The 19,084-nt window shown below is 30.4% G+C and overlaps 1 protein-coding gene across 2 annotated transcripts in view; it reads right to left on the minus strand.

Annotated features, from left to right (window-relative positions):
- Positions 1-1,948: 1,948 nt before the first annotated feature.
- Positions 1,949-19,084, minus strand: part of LOC106464195 (RRP12-like protein) — a 150,038-nt gene continuing 132,902 nt past the window's right edge. The window contains exons 30-36 of one of the 2 annotated variants that reach the window (XM_022391898.1): positions 14,739-14,843; positions 13,108-13,203; positions 12,113-12,171; positions 9,584-9,644; positions 8,172-8,239; positions 6,081-6,163; positions 1,949-2,188 (exon numbers count right to left, since the gene is read on the minus strand). In XM_022391898.1, coding sequence (XP_022247606.1) covers positions 2,077-2,188; positions 6,081-6,163; positions 8,172-8,239; positions 9,584-9,644; positions 12,113-12,171; positions 13,108-13,203; positions 14,739-14,843 — 584 coding nt within the window. In that variant the 3' untranslated portion in view covers positions 1,949-2,076. The remainder of the gene's footprint in view (positions 2,189-6,080; positions 6,164-8,171; positions 8,240-9,583; positions 9,645-12,112; positions 12,172-13,107; positions 13,204-14,738; positions 14,844-19,084) is intronic. The other variant, XM_013924320.2, reaches the window with a different exon arrangement.

Genomic DNA, 19,084 nt, shown 5'->3' on the forward strand with positions numbered 1-19,084 from the left:
ACCCACACACACTGTTGGTCTCATATCTGTACTGCTTACCCCTGAAGAAGAAAGGTCCATCTTTAGAAAGCGCTAAGGGTATAGGGCTTTTATCATTTTGTACGAAGCTGGTATTTTTGTATGGTCCAGAGGGACAACACCACTAGTCTGTTAGTAAACAGGGTTCTCATTGATCTTTGTATCTGCTCTCCTGATCCATAACATGCCTTGGCAGAGTAACCAACAACAATCATGAATCTCTTTGAAAACGTTTTACAACATGTCACATACTAGTTTGGAATAGTTTTTCACCCATTGAACAGTGGAAAATAGCAAGACACTTGTTACAAATTATATATATGCTTTGTTGAATGGTACAGCATATTGCTACTTTCCTCTGACTAGGTACAGCTCATATAGTTTCCTACAGTTGGCTTTACTTTCCTGGATATTTTGTGGAAGCAACATGTTTCACATTGTTGTCTAGGTCACATGAACAGTTTATGCCACAAACCTATGTTTTCACAGATTCTCATCTGTTACAAAATGTCACACTTTGTTAACATGGCTGGAGATTGACTTACTGTAGATCTTTTTCTGGATGGTCATGGGGCTCCAAACTGTTTAATAACCTTTTTTTTCCACATGCCATTAATTACAAAGGATATTCCTGTCTTCGAAATTTGAAATTCTTAAACTGAACACATTTTATGATGAGAGTGCATGAATATTTTCCATTGGAAAGGGCTGTTACATACCCTTACCAAAAGCCATAAACGTTTTTTGAAGAACTGCATATTCAAAACAGTTTTAATATAACATACTCAACTCTCTGTAGAATGAAGAGTTTGTGTTAATAAGTTATCAATAGGCACAGAATTTCGGTTTGAGTCTTTTGTAGGCCTGTTACTCAAGTTTGGTTCTTTATTGTAAGAACAATGTATTGATGTTTTAGATTTTTGTGAACAGAATGCACTCTGAAAGGATGTAAAATTTACAAGATTAAAATGAAAAAATAAACATCAAAATAAGAGTGTAGTACTTCTGCACAACTGTCACACTATCTTGATGACACACACAATGCAAAAGTTAGTAAATAAGAAAGTTAACTTCTTGGAGGAACCTTTGATACTTATATACCATTACACTCTTATGTGACACCTATAAGGTTGAAACAAAGGTATAATTCGTCTGCCATCTAACAACAGAGATGTGACATATCTACTAATAGTAACTCAACCTACTATTATAATCAGAAGCATGAAATGTTGCTAAATAGGTTAAAAAGAGTAATATCTATTAAATTTCACAAACTTATTTTTCTTATTCTGTGTAATGTATATTGATAATTATTTATTTACACAAAAGTTGTAGAGGATATTACATTTATGAAATAAAACTCTGACTAAAATCACTTTACCCTGATCTTTTGGTATTTATTATGTTGAATCATTTACATCATATATCTTTTAGTAAAGGTGTTTTGCACATTAAATTTTTTTCTTTTCTCTCATCAACTTATGGTCATAAGCACTATCTCCATTATATAAAGTAATATTATTATCTTCTTGTCATTTGATGGATAAAACAATACAAAACTGTTTGAGTTATATCTTATTTTGCCGAGTGTTTGATGAGTATAAATTCAGCATTATCATTGTATCTTAACACTCATTCAAGTGCATGAGAAAGGCAATATGCCTTTTCTACTTATTGTGCAAGGTCCACTCAAAGCAGAAACCTTGACATAAACACAATTTCATGAGTCTTTGGTGTTTATCATTTTTCAACTGTCTACTATAGTATTTTTACTGTGTAAAATTTGTGGTGTTTAAAATTATAAGATAGTACACTAAATACATTTCCAGCATTATTTGATCCATGAAAAAGATAGTGATTTTGGCATCAAATCTAGATTCCACTTTTCAGAATGTTCTTATATCCGAAACATTTAAATCATAGCACAAGATGAATAGCATACACTTTAATAATTTCACAAAGAAGAGTATCTGTACACTTAGATTTATTCATGTTTAGATAACATCCCAAATAAACAAGCTCTATAACACACACCCTTTTAAAAAAGCAACTAAATAATTACTTTCTCCCCCTTTTATTCATTCTTATTTTTATTTTAGCTCCTTTCTGTGCACCTTTTTTAGAAGCTGACACAAAATTCTTGAACTGTCCAGCAAGTTTGACCTTTTTCCTAAAAAAATAAAAACATTCAGTAGAAACTAACATTACTAATTACTCTGCAATAACTATAGTGTACAACTAGAGTGAGTAAAACTAAAAGTAACAATCATGATGTTAGAAAAACACGTAGGTTCAAGAAGTCTCGACAGAAATGAATAAAAACCCTATAACCTGAGTGCTTTTGAAAGGCGGACATTTCTTATTCAGGGGCAAACTAAGAATGGTGGTGTAATCGAATGATATATATACATAAAAAAGGAGTTTAGTGACATCATGAAGGTCATCTAGTTCACCAGGAAATATTTAATCTATTTTTCTATGTACTGTTGCAAGCATCTCATTTCCGGTACAATGTAGCCAATGGAGAGATTGTATGTGAAAAGGCATCAGGGATATTTTACTTTAGAACTAAAAACTATACTTAAATGTTTAAGTTAAATAAAGGTTACACCTGGAGACTGATTGAAAAAGATATGTTATGCTAATCAATTTATAAAAACGGGTATGGAAAATTATCTTAAATAAATAGTAAGTTTTAGGAAATTCAGCATTCACATTACATGAAAAAAATAAGCAAAGAATAAAAATTATTTTTCTGACAGAGATGAAACCAATGAACGGAGATCACTGATTCCAGGATCTTGATTAATTCTGAAAGGTTGAACAGTGTTCAGATTAGCAATCCAATAAGCTTATTTTATTTCTCTATCTGCTTTAGTTTTGAATCCCGTGTCAATGCCGATGAGAGTAACACTATTAATAGAATGACCCGGTTGATTAAAGTGTTGAGTAACAGGGAAATTTTTTTCGGTGTCAATAGAAAGTTTATGATTGTTGAAATGTTCCATAAGAGTTGTTTATGTATGTCCTACATACTGGTGATTGCATTTTGTACACTGTACAAGGTAAATAGTGTTTTTTGTTTCACAAGTGATTTCTTTGGATATTTTAAGGTTTCTTTGATTGTGCTTGTCAGAAAATGAGTCAGTGGTTTTTATGAACTTGCAGGTTTCAGTACGGGATTTATTACATGGATGACACCCATTTTTGGGTGGGATGCAATTCATTTTTGTGTGAACAAAGATATCTTTTAGAGTTCTGTTTTTTCAGAAGGAGACAACAGGAATTTCAGGAAATATCTGTTTAAGGAAGTTGTTCAGTTGTAAGAGATGAAAATGGTTTTTCAGAATTTGTGAAACGTTTCTGAGTTTAATCTGACAGGTAATAATAAGAGGAATTTTATTTGAAAGTTTAGTATTGCTCTGATTTAGAATGTTTTTCTGCTAAGTGTTGTTAGCCTTTTCAACTTGTCTGTCGATATTGGTATTTTTATATCCTCTTTGTAAAATGGTTTGTTTTAGATCCTTGGTATGTTTTCTGTAGTCTGTTTCATCTGAGCATATTTTCTTTATTATAAGAGCTTGACTGTAGGTAATGTTTCATTTAGTGTGAGAGGAGTGACAGCCTTTATAGTGAAGGTGTTGTGGTAGGTTTATTGTACAGATCAGTGTACAAAACTCTGTCTTTTAGAAGAACAGTGATGTCAAGAAATTAATCTGGGTAGGTGAGCAATCACAGGTAAACTTGATTGTTTTGTGAAAGTAGTTTGCGTGTGAGATAAATTCTTAAGTGAAGTGATTTAAGACCGGCTGTCCAAATGAAAAATATGTCGTCTATGTAATGTTTCCAGGTATGAAGTTTTACAGGGCTTAGTTGTAAAAGCTGGTTTTCAATATGACCCACAAAAATGTTGGCATAATCGGGAGCCATTTTGGTATCCATTGCAGTACTGTTAACCTGAATGTAATGCTTGTTATTGAATTTGACGTTGTTCAAAGTTAAAACCAGGCTGGCAAGATCATTTACTGTTTGAGATTCTGATTGGTTAGAGAGATTTAATGCAGACTTTAAAGTTTGTAGTCCTTCATCATGTGGAATGTTGGTGTAAAGGGAAGAAACATCCATCATGCAAAGAAGACTGTTGGGTGGTAACTGTCTGTAAGTATTAATATCTTTTATGATGTTAAGAAAGTGAGTAGTATCCTTTATGTAAGAGGGGAGGGGATACAGGGAATACATTTTATGTGTTGGTCAAAAAAGCAGACAACTTTTCAATAGCCATGTTTATATTAGAAATCATGGGTGAGCTAGATTGTTTGGTTCGTGTATTTTGAGTAAGAGATAAAGTCTACCAGGAAAAGCTTGTCTGGGTATCAAATACTGAAAGGTCTCTTTGTTAATTTTATTGTTTTGAAGGAGTGCTTTAAGCTTATCAGTTATGGTCTTAATAAAGTGAGTTGTAGGATTATGTGAGAGTTTCTTATAGAAATTAGTGTCCTCCATTTACTGGTTAGCTTCAGTGATATAGTCTTTTTTTTATTTGTTAATAATAATAATAGCTCCACCCTTGTCTGCTGGTTTTATTATAATATTGTTGTTCGATTTAAGATTGTTTAAAGCACTTTTCATTTTGGTTAATATTATTATGCCATTTTCTACTGCTTTAATATAACTCTCTAAATGTGGTTCTCTGTTTGGTGGAGGCGTCCATAAAGATTTTTCTTTAAAGTTCAGTGCTTGTTGAATTTCAGTAGGGTGGGGGTTTGTTGTGAAGAAATTCATGATGTCTTAGTTTTCTAGAGAATTCATGAATGTCAGAAAGATATTTGAGCTCATAAACATAGCTGTTATTTGGGAATAAGTTGAGACCTTTACTAAGAAGAGTGAGTTCTGCTTCAAAGAGAATTATATCTGAAAGATTAACAATGTTAGAGATATGTCAGAAATGTTCATCGTTATCTGTAAATTTTATGAGGTCACTGTTATTTTCAACAGAGTTATTAGTTTGAGAAGGCTTATGTGTATTAGAGGATGAAGTGTTTTTAAACGTTTTTTTAATCTGTTCATTGTGAGATGAACGGATTTTGGTAGTTTTTGGTACACTGCTTATTGTTATGGTTGTTTCTTTATGACAAAGAAAAGGGTTTGAAAGAGTGTTGTTAGAAGCACTTTTTGAATTGGTGTTATTGGTAGAAAGCTGATTTTTGTTAATCCTTTTGATTAGGAATGTATCAGTTCTCTTTGTAAGTTTTTGTAGTTCTTTTTCTTCCAGCAAAGGGTTGTACAGGTGATAATAGTGGGAAATTTCTTTATCTAGAATATCAACAGAAATTAACACCAAAAAAAGATTTCCCTGTTGCTCGAGACTTTCACCAACCTAGTCATTCCATTAACGATATTACTCTCATTGGTATTAATACAGGATTCAAAACTAAAGCAGATAGAGAAATAAAAGAAGCTCATTGGATTGCTAATCTAAACACTGTTCAACCTTTCGGAATTAATCTAGATCCTGGAATCAGTGATCTCTGTTCATTGGTTTTATCTCTGTTAGAAAAATAATTTTTATTCTTTGCTTATTTTTTTCATGTAATGTGAATGCTGAATTTCTTAAAACTTACTTTTTATTTAAGATAATTTTCCATAATCGTTTTTATAAATTGATTAACACAACATATCTTTTTCTATCAGTCTCCAGGTGGCACCTTTATTTAACCTAAATACTTAAGTATAGTTTTTAGCCATTTCTAAAGTAAAATATCCCTGATGCCTTTTCACATATAATCTATTCATCGGCTACATTGTACCAGGAATGAAATGCTTACAACAGTACATGGAGAAATAGACTAAACATTTCCTGGAAAACTGGATGACCTTCATGAGGTCACTAAACTCCCTTTATATATATCACTCATTTGATTACACCACCATTCCCAGTTTACCCCTAAAGAAGAAAAGTCCACTAAAAGTAACAAGTCACTATGAAATTTAAGCATAAGAAAGTAGAAAAAATTCACTGCATTAATTGTTTAACTCTATTGAACATGTTTTAAGTTTCTTACCTTCTATTTAAAGTGTGCTTATTCAGAGGGATATAAGCATAAGGATCGTGTTGCCCTTTCTTTTTCACATCACCACCTGCCTTCTGTTGATGAATAAAACATACAATGTGTGTGTATACATATATACTAATTTGTTTTGTCTTCAAGATATTTGCACAAAGCTTGTTAAGTCTATGTGCACTAACTTCCCTAATTTTAAAGTGACAGACCAGAAGAAAGACAGCAAGTCCTCAGCACCCATTGCCAACTCTTGGATTACTCTTGTTTGACCATATAATGTGATCTGACCATCATCTTTCTAAACACGAACAGCCCTGCAGATCCATAGTCCACCATGTGAACCACTGGGCTACACTTGGCCCTCCAACTAATAATTTCTTTTCATAATGTTTCTTTTGTGAATTTGTCAAATTAAAGAAAAATCTCAAATTTCACCACGAGTTTTATAAAATAATTAAATCACTATGGAAAAATTACATCATAAGCATTTTTAGTATTTTTTAAGATTCTCTTATATCATGAATGTGAACAAAACTGCTTTTTTTACATGAAACTTAACCATTATCTTCATTGTATAATCAAACCTATCTTAAGATTCAGAAATGATTTGCATTGATGTATTTAAATATATATATTTCTTGATTAATAATTAAAAGCATAACTTATCAGCATAATAAGGGATAAATTAAAACTTCTCAGTGAACAATACTACTATTAGCACATAAAAATTAAACACCACTAGAAGTACTCCAGCTGAGTTTGGTAATGACTCACTCACAAACCATTGATATATAGTATTTATCCAAACTGTCAGGAAACTGTGTTTCACTGAACAACTTTATCATTTTTGTATATCCCATCTTTCCCTCAGAAATGAAAAGAAAACAGACAAGCAAACTATTTTCTGGCTGCAGAATAGCTTTACAAATAAAATAAATCCATGTTTAGGGAAGGCTTAAACTCAGTTTATTTTCCCAGTCAACCAATTTTCAATAAGCTCATCCAATTAGGAAGCAAACTAGACTTTAAGAGAGAAATATTTTACCAAGAAATGCCTATTATTCAGAAAAACAGTTAAAACTCTAAACAAATAGTATCTTAAAACAGTAATTGCTTTATGAAAATCAATATAAAAAAAGAAGTTTGCTGTGATACTAACAGTAGAATGATAAGACGTGTTACTTATAGATGTTACTCTTTCATTACTTTCAAGTTAATAACTAAAAGATAATAATCTTGTTCACCCCATTACACTCGTTGTTCGCTTGTTCATGCAACTTGATAAAAATAATAGTGTCTTAACTACTACTGTACCTGTCATACCATAGCCAAGGGAGGAAAGCCCTGTTATTAAGTGAAAGTCCTCATCAGCATTGGATATAGCAGATAAGTGTAGCCGACATATTGTTATACATTCTTTTTTACTTTCACTCTAAGCATTAGAATAATGTTTCTGCATTTTCTTTTATTATTGTTACACACATAATTTGGTTGCAACCACAACAGACAGCAAATTGGGCTAGTTGCTATAACTTACATAAACATGTAGTTTGAAGTTCCCAAAATTGGATTGTCAATTATGACTCACAGTAAAATTTCACATAAACATAATAACAATAAAAAGATAACATATTACTCAAAAGTAAGTCAGTCAGTCAGAAATAAATATGTGGTAAATTATGCACAACAAATAGAAAAAGTAATAAAATAAACAACGACAAATTATCAGTGCAGATATCTTTCTCAAGAAAAGAATATTAAATTAATAGTTTTTGGAATAGTCAGTTATAATGTGATTCTGAGAATAACTTCTTAAACTTTAAAATATGGGTAAAGGTATACTTTTTTAACATGTTAAGTTTGAGGTGAAGAAAAATGTAGGTACTATAGTTTGATTTTCTATAAAATGACCTACTATGATACTAACAGTCAAATCAAGAAAAGCGTGTGTGAAGTCAAGAATAGAAATATTATTCAGCTGTGTTCTAAATTCATCAAGAATTAAATGAAATCAATTCATCATTTCACATTAAAATTAGAAAGACAAAACTTCATGCCAGTCTTATAAAAATAAGCTGAAAATAACATTACCTTGGAAGTATTTTCTGTTCCTTGTATATTTGGTTTACTAAATGTACGGTGGATACCCTTGCTCACAACTAATATAAAGATAGCAAAATATTACTTTTTCTCTGCATGTTAGTTCCTATATCATTACTGAAATTTTCAATGAAACATTTCATTTGACAATTATACAAAAAACTTTTTGCAGAGCTTTCAGTGGATGATGAGGGCTATAAACACAATACAACCCAAAAGTATGACAAAATGTCCCATAGTCTCAAAGTATTTCTCTTATCTATGATATGAAAATTTATTCAGTGAAAAAAAAACAGGGTGATGAAAGGCAATAACTTATTTCTTTTAATATAATTTACATGAGTAATATTTCTCATCATTTCTTCATGCTTTCCAAACTTACAATTTTATTCTGTTTAAATGCTTTTGAATATTTAAACACCTTCTAAGGTCATTAAGATAAGTAAATTAAAGTATAAGAAACCTGCACACATTATCAACATTGTTAGCTGTTTTATTATGTCTACAAGCAGTTAAAGCTTAATTGTTGGCTGCTGTCATATGGTATAATACCAAGAATAAATAGAATTTAGATGTGTTAAACAGCTATTCTTAGTACAAGCTTAGTGTTTTAGTATTTTCCATGAAGCTTATACAAAAAAAAAATAATAAAAAATAAAACCTAGACCCAATGGGACTATGTAATAAGACAGTGGAAAGTTGCTGTATTTTTAAATCTTACACTAACTTTCAGTTTAAAATAAAACATTCATTAAATCAAAAATGTATTTAATAAATATTTCTGGAGTGATTTCAAAAGGTAGGTTACAAACAAACAAAAATTCACCCTTTCATATTATTGGTTAAGAGAAAAAATTCATTATTAAATATGCAATTTTTTTTTGCATAGGAAAAAAATACATCAGTTACTGATATTTTCTCCATTTGTGTTGTACTATTTAAAAAAGGTTAATATTCAAGATTTTTTAAAACTTTCAAAACAAATTGATTGAATGTATTTATCAATATCTTCTGCAACACTCAAAAGTTTTATTAACCTTACTTATACCACGCAGAAATCACTTAAAAAGTAATTTTACCCTGCAATAAACTCATATAGCTTTACTCAAAAGTAAAGCTAAAAACTTTTTTTCTGGACAGTTTTTATCAAAATCTATCAATGTCAGTTGGATATGCAAGAATAACTGACAAACTAAATTTATTTATACTAGTTCTCTGTCAAAAAGTGCATTTCTTCAGAGCAACAGTTACATCTTTTATTAAAATGAATATTCTCTAACTAACATATATGAAGTGAAAATATTTATGTAGTTGCTTTCATACCTTAGCTTTTTGATTATTCTCATATTCTAAGTTAATTTTAATAAATAATGAGAAAATAAAATGAAAATATATAAAGGCACCTTGGTATTTAGAGGATGGAGGTTCATCTTCATTGTCTTCATCCATTTTTCTTTTTTTACTCTAAAATAAAAAACATTAGAACATGTATACAAGTCACAAGTTATTCATTTGAAAGTATTTATTTATATATATATATATACACATAAACAAAGCACTGCAAAAAACTTAAATCATTACAAATGAATTTCTCTTTCAGGAACTCCTAATATTCACAATGATAAATGCATTGTATTAGTTGTTGTCATAGTTAATATCACACATGATCATCTTAATCTAATTATTAATTACCTACATTTTTTATAAGACGCTAATTACTAACTCTTTTACATCCTACATTTTGTCTTCTTGATAGGCTGATGTGCTATCCACTTTTCTGCACTTGAATAAACAAACTATTTAAATGCTTTCAAGATAGAGTATCCAGACTTGACTAATTGCTATGCCAGTCAAGGTGTTATCAGTTAGATGTATGCTGGAGGTTTCTTTTATCTTTCTTCTTCTCATGTGTAATTCATATCCCATTATTTTAGTATTATTTCCAATCTGTCTTATAACCTTCTTTGCCGGCATGATAAGCTATGTCTATCTTGCTCCTAAATTTGAATTTCTGAACTGAAGTTTACAGGAAACCCATAGATATAGATAAATAACTTGAGTATAGAAGGTTTAAAATAAATATTTTGATCTGGCCAGACAAATTTATGCCCAAATCAAATGTGGTCTAGACATTTCCAGTGACTCAATATCACTTTTTAAATACTGTCTGATATGGAGCTAAGCTTAAAAGTCTTCCTTACTCCCAAAACACTTAAATATTCAGCTTTTTGCTAATAGATTGTATATCTATGACAATCTCATCAGGCCTTAGAACTGTTGCAGCAACTGCCCTTCATTTTCCAGTTTGGAAGACTGACAGAAGCCATCTTTGTCTGACATATCAGATGTTTGGTCAGACAACGAGCAGATCCATCTGCTATTTTATGCTTTCTTTATATTAAACCACTAAAACAGTAAAAAGATGAGTGTCATAGACTGTCTAGTTTCCAGAATGAACAAGATTTGTAATAAAATTATAAACTAATAAATATACAATAATCTGTAATATTAATCCATCTGCAATAGCCCATCATACCAGAGAAGATCATATGATAAACTAGAATATAACTGAAATAATGGGGTATGGAACATACAAAAGTAAAAGGGAAATGATAAAAGAAGCATTTTGCTATTACCTAACTGATAACACACTCAGTCAACCTAGCATACAAGTCAGGAAAGCCTAGATGACCTTCTTGAAACCATTCAAATATTTTGTTGATTCAAGTTTGTAGGTGTAGATAGCACACCAAGATGAATCCTGGCCACTACCACAACAAAAAACAATCATTCTTTGGATTTCCTTGAATACTTGTTTGTTTTAGAGCAAAGCCACATTGGGCTATCCGCTCTGTCCACTACGGGGAATCAAACACTGAGGATTAGATTGTAAGTCCATAAATTTACCTATGATTAGCAGTCAAAACACACATTATTAGCTTGTTTAGTAAATGGTATACAGTAAAAAAAATTAACTAGTTAAATAATGACTGATATCTGATCACCATAACTATAACCTAAGTATGGTGTGTTAGGTTGTTTGGACATTCTCATCTTATCAAATAGATATATTTGAAATACAATAAAATAAACTATTTTCGGTTTAAGAACATTAATAATATAATTATTGCACAGAATAAACAATCTTATGTTCAACTATATATATATTTCTTGTTTGCAAAGATCACTTAAAAAAAAAGAAGCTTCTAGTGTCACATCTTCTCTGCCTAGAATTAGTTATTTACCTCATTTGCCATAAATTTCAAAATTCTCATGTGTGAGATGCATTTCAAGATGAATAACTTTGCTATAAGAGAGAGGGTTAATTCTTCTAATAAATGTTAACTGCTTATTTTATGTAAACCAGACTTTTAAAACTTTTTTGTCTTTTAATTTAATTCACATTTGTGTTGTCATCATGTTTATGGATAGTCTGTGAAAAATTGTTTTAAACTGATTATTTTAGATCAGATTCCTTTATGATGTTAGGTGTCAAAACCATTCCTATAAATCAATATACTTTATAATTTACATTTATCCATTCTTCTCCTTTATACTCATAGTATGTGCAAATTCATCTCACATATAAGAAAGAAATAAACTGTGGTTAACAATAAATATACAAGAGCTCGACTAAATCATCTATTAAAGCAAATCATATAGTATATTTCAAAGAGATACAAAAAAACTATCTTTTTAAAAATAAAAATACTATAAGAAAAGTAAAATACAAAGTTAAAGAAATCACTAAAAATCACTTAAACTAAATTAAATTATTCTTTTTGTTCAGTTTTGTAAAGGTAATAGATAAAAAAGAACTAGAAATATAGATTTACAGTTTAATGAAGAACTGCACATTAAATAATGTAAATGTACACAGTAGTCTTTAAAATTAGCCTACAATATCAACAAAGACATCAAACCAAAAATACTTTGAATGTTTTTTCCATGGCTTCCATCAACTTTTCTATATCCTCATCTTCAGATTTCCCTGGTAATTTAGATAGTGTTATATGCTGTATTACATAATAACAAAATAACTCTTTTTTACAAATATTTCACTTAACAACTTTTCTAGATTCTCATCTTCAGATTTCCCTAGTAATTTAGATAGTGTTATATGCTGTATTACATAATAACAAAATAACTTTTTTTTTTTTACAAATCTTTCACTTAACAACTTTTCTGTATCCTCATCTTCAGATTTCCCTAGTAATTTAGATAGTGTTATATGCTGTATTACATAATAACAAAATAACTTTTTTTTACAAATATTTCACTTAACAACTTTTCTCTTCAAAATAAACACAGATTAAAACAGTAATTTCAGGTTTCCTTTACAAAAAATATTAAATACATTTCTGGCATATATTCCAGATGTTGTATTGAAAATCTTTGAAATGTTACAGAATACTTCATATTTTTGCTACAAAATCTATTGTGCAACTGTTAGGTGAATTTTACCAGCTGACAACCTTTTCAGAGCTTGAAAAATTGAACAAGTTACAAGAAATATTGGAAATAGATTCTTTTTCATATAAAAACTTTAAATCAAACAGTGAACAACTGTACTCTTCAAATGAACAAGTTAAAGGTCTTAAGTTAAAGAAAGTAACCATTTCATAGTAGATATAGTACACACACAAAAAATAATATCTTTCACAGTACCTATGCTGATTCTAATTTGTATAAGACTAAATTAAATGGTGAAAAAAATTATCTTTTAGATAGATGTTAAAGAAAACATTACAAATATTTCACTCATTATACTTCTTTTTTTAATAAAAGAGACCACACCAAAAAGATAACATAGAATAAATCAATTTCCATTTGGTTTGGTTTGAATTTCATGAAAAGCTATCTTCACATATACCATTTTATTTTCTAAAATAAATAACCTATATAAGCAAAGGCATTTCATTCTTACATTCTTTCTTTTCTTCTGTAATTATCAACCTCCCATCAGCTGAAGTTTTAAATCCATGATCTGTTTTGTTGGGTTTTGATATGGTTGGTTTGGTGGCTTGAAAATAAATGCAAAACTATCTTAACAATTTTTATCAGTTTTAATTTTACCTTCAAAATAAACAAAGATGAAAACAATAAAATTGTCCAACAACAGAAGGAATAGAAAACAAAAAGAAGACACAATGTAGTCCTTTTATATATATATATATTGGTGCCATAGTTGTGCTAAGATTACATGAAAGTTGTTTTAAACAACTCTAAAATCTAAATCCTGAAAAAGGAATTATTTCAAGCTTGTTGAAAAAACTATAAAATAATAATATATTTAGTTTTGAACACAATTTGTGTGAATATACTATGGGTGAGATTTATAATATTCATAATGAAAATCAGCGATGTCATAGATATTCAATCTGATTCAAAATCTAATCAAATATTAATATAGTGCAGAATTAGTTAATGAAATAGCATTTCCATCTATGGATTATTTTACAATATTACAGAGGCATGACACTACTTGCACATACATTATACACAAAAGTATTGCATCATGTGGCCCCCTAGTGCTTTCTACTAGCCTCTAAACATAGTAGCATTTTTACAGTTTTTCTCTTCGCTCCTTTTGGCATTATCAACAAAGCTCAGTTATGACACATAAAGCCCAGTTTGAGAAATTTTCAATATTAAAGACAGCAAAGACTAAATAAAAATCCTTGCTATCTGAAGGGTTTATAAGCAGGGGACCCAGTCCAAAAGGTTTTGTGGACATCAAATTTGATGAATCACCTGAAAACAAGCATCCTATTCAGTATGCACAAATGACTGAGAAAAGAAGAAAAAATTAAGAAAGATGAGCTACAGAGCCATCTGAAAAATAAAATACAATGGTTCAAATGAATAAGGATTTTGATCAAGTCCACTTATGATAGACTACATGCAAACAAGTTAAATCAACAAAGTGATAGTGATTGCACAGGATGAGCAGTCATTTTCCAAAGTTGAAAGATATGGCTTCATATACCTGATAAAAATACTGGAGTCGCATTATCAATTCCAAGTCAAAGGGTCTTCTCTAACAAAAACATATATGTACAAGAAACAGTGTTACACATGATGATAACAAAATTTACATTTTACACTTCAGTAGTACAACCAATGCTTGGACCACAGATCTGGCCATCACTATCTGCTGAATAGACCTTACTTTTTCTAAACTTTTTGTGTTGCTTTAGCTGAGACATCTTACACATATGCACATAAGCAAAAACATCAGCAAGGATAAGCTTGATTGCATTCAAAAATGGCAAATTGCACTAAACAAAAGTTCACATGGTGCTTTGAGACAATGGTCAAAACATGGGAAAAGTTATGTGGTTAAATAATATACCTATCCAAGGATTCCTGGCACATTCTCTAAAGTTTGAATCATATGGCAAAAGACAATAGAAGAGGTACAGCTGATCAAATGTGGGGCTTTTCAAGTGCTCATCAATCTGCATCAGAGGAGCGTGCCATACTTCAGAGAGCTCTTAATACGTTGGTCTCTCATGCAATACATGCCAACAAGATGGAACAGCTCATCTTACCCACCTGAAAGTTGAACAGTGATGAGCACTGATGATGTATGCTTCTGAAAATAACGCCAAGACAACTTTACCAGCTCAATGGACCCTGATGGAAAACATCTGCATGATCCTAAAATTTGAAGAATAAATACACTGACTGAGCTCTGAAGAAGCTCGTGTATCTGACATAATTGTGTTGCATCACACTGTAGAAAAACCTAATAAAATCAAAAAATATTTCTAACTCTACAAATAGCTATCAAGAAAGACATGGAAACATATTTTGTAATGCTTGAAACATCCAAAGAGTTGGTTATTGCCAAAATTCTGGATGACAGATATGAGCATCATTACTTTTGCATTGACATAGGATGAGACAAAGGAATAGATTATCTACAGGAATATCTGAGAAAGGAAACTTCATACAGTCTGGCTGTCAGGGCTCTCCAGCACCAACAAAAGATGCACCCAATCCACGTGATCCATGGGAGAGTTTTGCAGAGAAGGAGTCCTTGCTTGTTAGTACTTCTCAATCTCAACAAAACTTATTGATGACCACTGAACAGAACAATTATTTTGCAGAAAATCTAGTGTCCAAAAAAACAGGTGCCCTTAGATCCTAAAGAACAAATTCTGCAAGATTTCTCATACTAATATACATTGCCAAATGATACTTGAGTGCACCCCACACAAACATTGCATGCATAAAACTTTTCAGTGTTATAGGAAACATATTTTTGATAAAAGATCTTGAATTATTCTAGAAAAGGCTGAAATGCTGTTATTTTTCAAAAACTTCACACAATTTAATCTGTGCGATCTGGCAATACTGGATTCAACGTTTAAGTAATATTGACAGACCTAAACTGTTTAGTTAAATATGCTTAGAGTTTTCTTGTATTTTTCATATGCAATGCTGATTTTTACAGCAAAAATAAAATTTGTAAACAAACAAAAGCAGTTCTTTTATCTTTCACTTTAGGTTCCAAAGATTTTGTAGTCTGTTTATTTTACCAGTAAAAAATATAATCGTAACAATCTAATTAACAGCAGTGTATGGTTTAATTGTTTAGACATCTTTTCCTTTTCTTAAAATAAAAATCAAGCAGTACATTACTTTCAAAACTTTAATAAATTTGTAAGTAATGACTCATTCTTTTCTCTTTTTCAATAGAAATAAAATTTAAAATAACAAAACTTTATTGAGATTCTGAATTTATAAGAAATCCTATGAAAACTAAGAGCCATCAACTCTTTCCAACCTTGTAACCACAAAGTAACCATTACAGTTTCCATATTATAACTTTTAATATGTTTTGTGTATCTTCACAAAATCTGGCAATGTTTCACTAAACATTACAAGTCTTTTGTACACAAAAATCTAAATTTTTAATTAACTCTCTCACTACGGACTCAGTCAATTTGACCTAAACATTGACCCCAAATTGATCTTTAGTTGCAACACTATAATTTCTAATATGTTTTGTGTATCTTCACGAAATTTTACAAGTCTTAAGAGTCATTTGTACAAAAAAAAACAGAATTTTTAATGAAATATTTTCATTAAAAATTTCTCCATGAATATATGGAGTCAAAGTGTTGAATGCTCCGAATGAAAAGATTTATTTTGATTTTTTTTTTTTTTGGTTACAAGGTTGGTTAAATTGACCAGCCTCATATAGAGTTAGAGTAGAGAAAATAACATATCAAATATAAAACTCTACTGAAAGAAAATGTTTGAAATTTATTTTGAAAGTTTTAAAGATTATGCAAATGAAAGTTAAGATTTTTCAAATGAAGAAAAGTATTTTTAATCTTAACATGAAATTCACTAAATACTTCATTTAATTGAATAATGCACCAAAAGCATAGAATAATGACCTGCAAAAAGCAGACAATGTCCTATAACTATCACAACTTTTCTGGCTTTCTAACTATACAACAAGAGCCATTAAAAATTCAGCTAAGCTCATCAATGTGTTTCAAATGGGAATAAAGTTTGAACTGGAAACAAAACAGACAATTCTCTGTACAGCAAACAATGTAATATAATACATCATTTGACAGATTGAAACTTTGGTTTTATTGGTAATTTCTAAAAGAGAGTATGTGATAAGAAGGGTCTGATTTTCTAGTTTATGTAACCAAATAATTTTGAAGGCTACAAAAATTTTGCTTTGCCTGAGCAATGAAACATTATAATGGGTAATTTATGTTAAATTTCATATTTTTTGAAGAGGTGGTAAATGAATTAGAGAAGGATACCTAAAGAGCAAATGTCACAAATCTCATACTAGAGGAAATTCAGAATTTTTTAAAAATATTGCCTTACAAAGTTAAGAACCTAAAATCTATATAATATAACAATTTGTATTATTAGCTACATTTTTATGTCAAGTTTATTCATATATCATGATAAGAAAGTAGTTTAATTAAAGTTTGAATGTAACTCAGTAAAACCTCATATGCAGAAAAGTATGCCCATAATAAGAGAGTTAAGTATCTTTACTAAAGACTTGTTCTTAAACATATGAATTTACTGTTGCCTGCTCTGAGTGCAAAATGGTTTTTATGTTAAGATTAGATATACTTTTATTCTTCTGAAAATTTACAAATTTCATTTGCATAAACTCTAAAATCTCCTAAATAAATATGAAACGTTTTTTTCAGTAAAACTATATCTTATGTTATTTTCTCTAAATAACTCTACAGACTTGGTCAATTTAACCTACTTTGTAACCACCACAAAAACAACAACAAATAAATCCATATTACTCTTTTTTTCTTTTCAGAATGACTGCAAATTGTAAAAGGAAACTAAAATTATTCACCTTAAATACCTTAAAGCTCATAACAGGCTACATCTGTTTATACTTAATGCTGATGTTTTATTGCCCTTTGAGCTGAGTCTAACTAATCATCTCACCAAACAAGTTCTAAATCACTCATCAAATGCATAGCTCATGTTACCCTATTGAGCTACTCCCACATATGCCAAGAAGAATTTTAATTTTTTTTTAAATTATCTTACCTAATCTAACCTAATAAATTTCTGATTTTTACATTTTAGTTACTTTTGTAACAATAAATAAAAAATGTATAGGAAAAGTAAAAACAACAGTACTTTCTTTTCACCTCTTGTTTTTCTATTGTCAGTTACTGATGAATTTTAAGCTACTTTTTCTTTTTTGTAATGATGGCACTAGTACACTAAATAATTTTTATTTACTTAAATAGTACACCTAAGAACACTGAATAATGCATACACAAAGCAAACAATGTCCTATAACTATTATAATTTGATTAGCTTTCTAACTAGGAAAAGAGGGGCTTAAATGAATTCCCTTTGTTACTTGATCTAAATACCATGAGATAAACTTTTAAACTTAAGATAAAATTGAAAATACTCTGTACTTTATACATCATTCGATAGATCAAAACTTTGCCTTTTTATTGGTTATAAATAATGTAGTATAAAATGTCAGAAAATATTATTGGCAATTTATGAAAGAGAGAATGTGATAAGTGGCCGTGGAAAGTGGGTCTGATTTTCTAGTTTATGACTCTGTAAACAAATGAGATTGCCAGCTATAAAAATTAAACATCGCCTTAAATTTTGAATGAACTCTGTAAAAACAGTCTCAGTATGGAGATCAGGGGTGTAAAGAGTACTATTAGGATAAAAATTAGAGAATTTAGCTGCAATGAGCCTATTCTGTTGAGCAACAAATTTCAGCCCTTGGATTCTACTGATGAGAAACTATTGGAAGGAAGGGAAATAAAAGGGTCAGAGAAGGATGATAAGGTTACAGTTATAGGTGATTCCTTGATAAGGCATGTGCATATAATAGCATGTGGACTAAATTGGGAGAAAAGATTATGCTATCCAGGGGCACAGCTGGAGGATACAACTGACAGAGCAGGAGATATAACAAACGGGGCTAGCAGAGATGCAGTTTTTATGGTGCATGTAGAGTTAATGGTGAAGAGAAAGGTAAGTCATAGGAGCTAGTTAATAAGTACAAGGGGTTGATAAATGCATTTAAAGAAAAGGCCATATTTAATTCTGTCAGAGATACTGCTCAAATTAACTGTAGGGATGAAGTTCTAAGTAGGTCACTAGGGTTAAATGCCAGGCTCAGGTTAGTAAGTAAGGATGAGCAGATTGGCTTGTTGGACTTGTGGGATCAGTTCAGTGGAAGAAGAACTTTTTGGAATGTATGGTTTACACTTAAATAGAATAGGGGCTGATTTGTTTGCTAAGGCTATTAACTCAGCTGTAAGGGAAGTTTTAAACTAGGACTAGACAGTGGTAAGGGTCAGGAAAAACTAAATGCAAAAAAAATAAGAGACAGAGAAAAGTTTAGCATA

This window comes from Limulus polyphemus, unplaced genomic scaffold, assembly GCF_000517525.1.
Source record: "Limulus polyphemus unplaced genomic scaffold, Limulus_polyphemus-2.1.2 Scaffold1585, whole genome shotgun sequence".
Taxonomy (NCBI): Eukaryota; Metazoa; Arthropoda; class Merostomata; order Xiphosura; family Limulidae; genus Limulus; species Limulus polyphemus.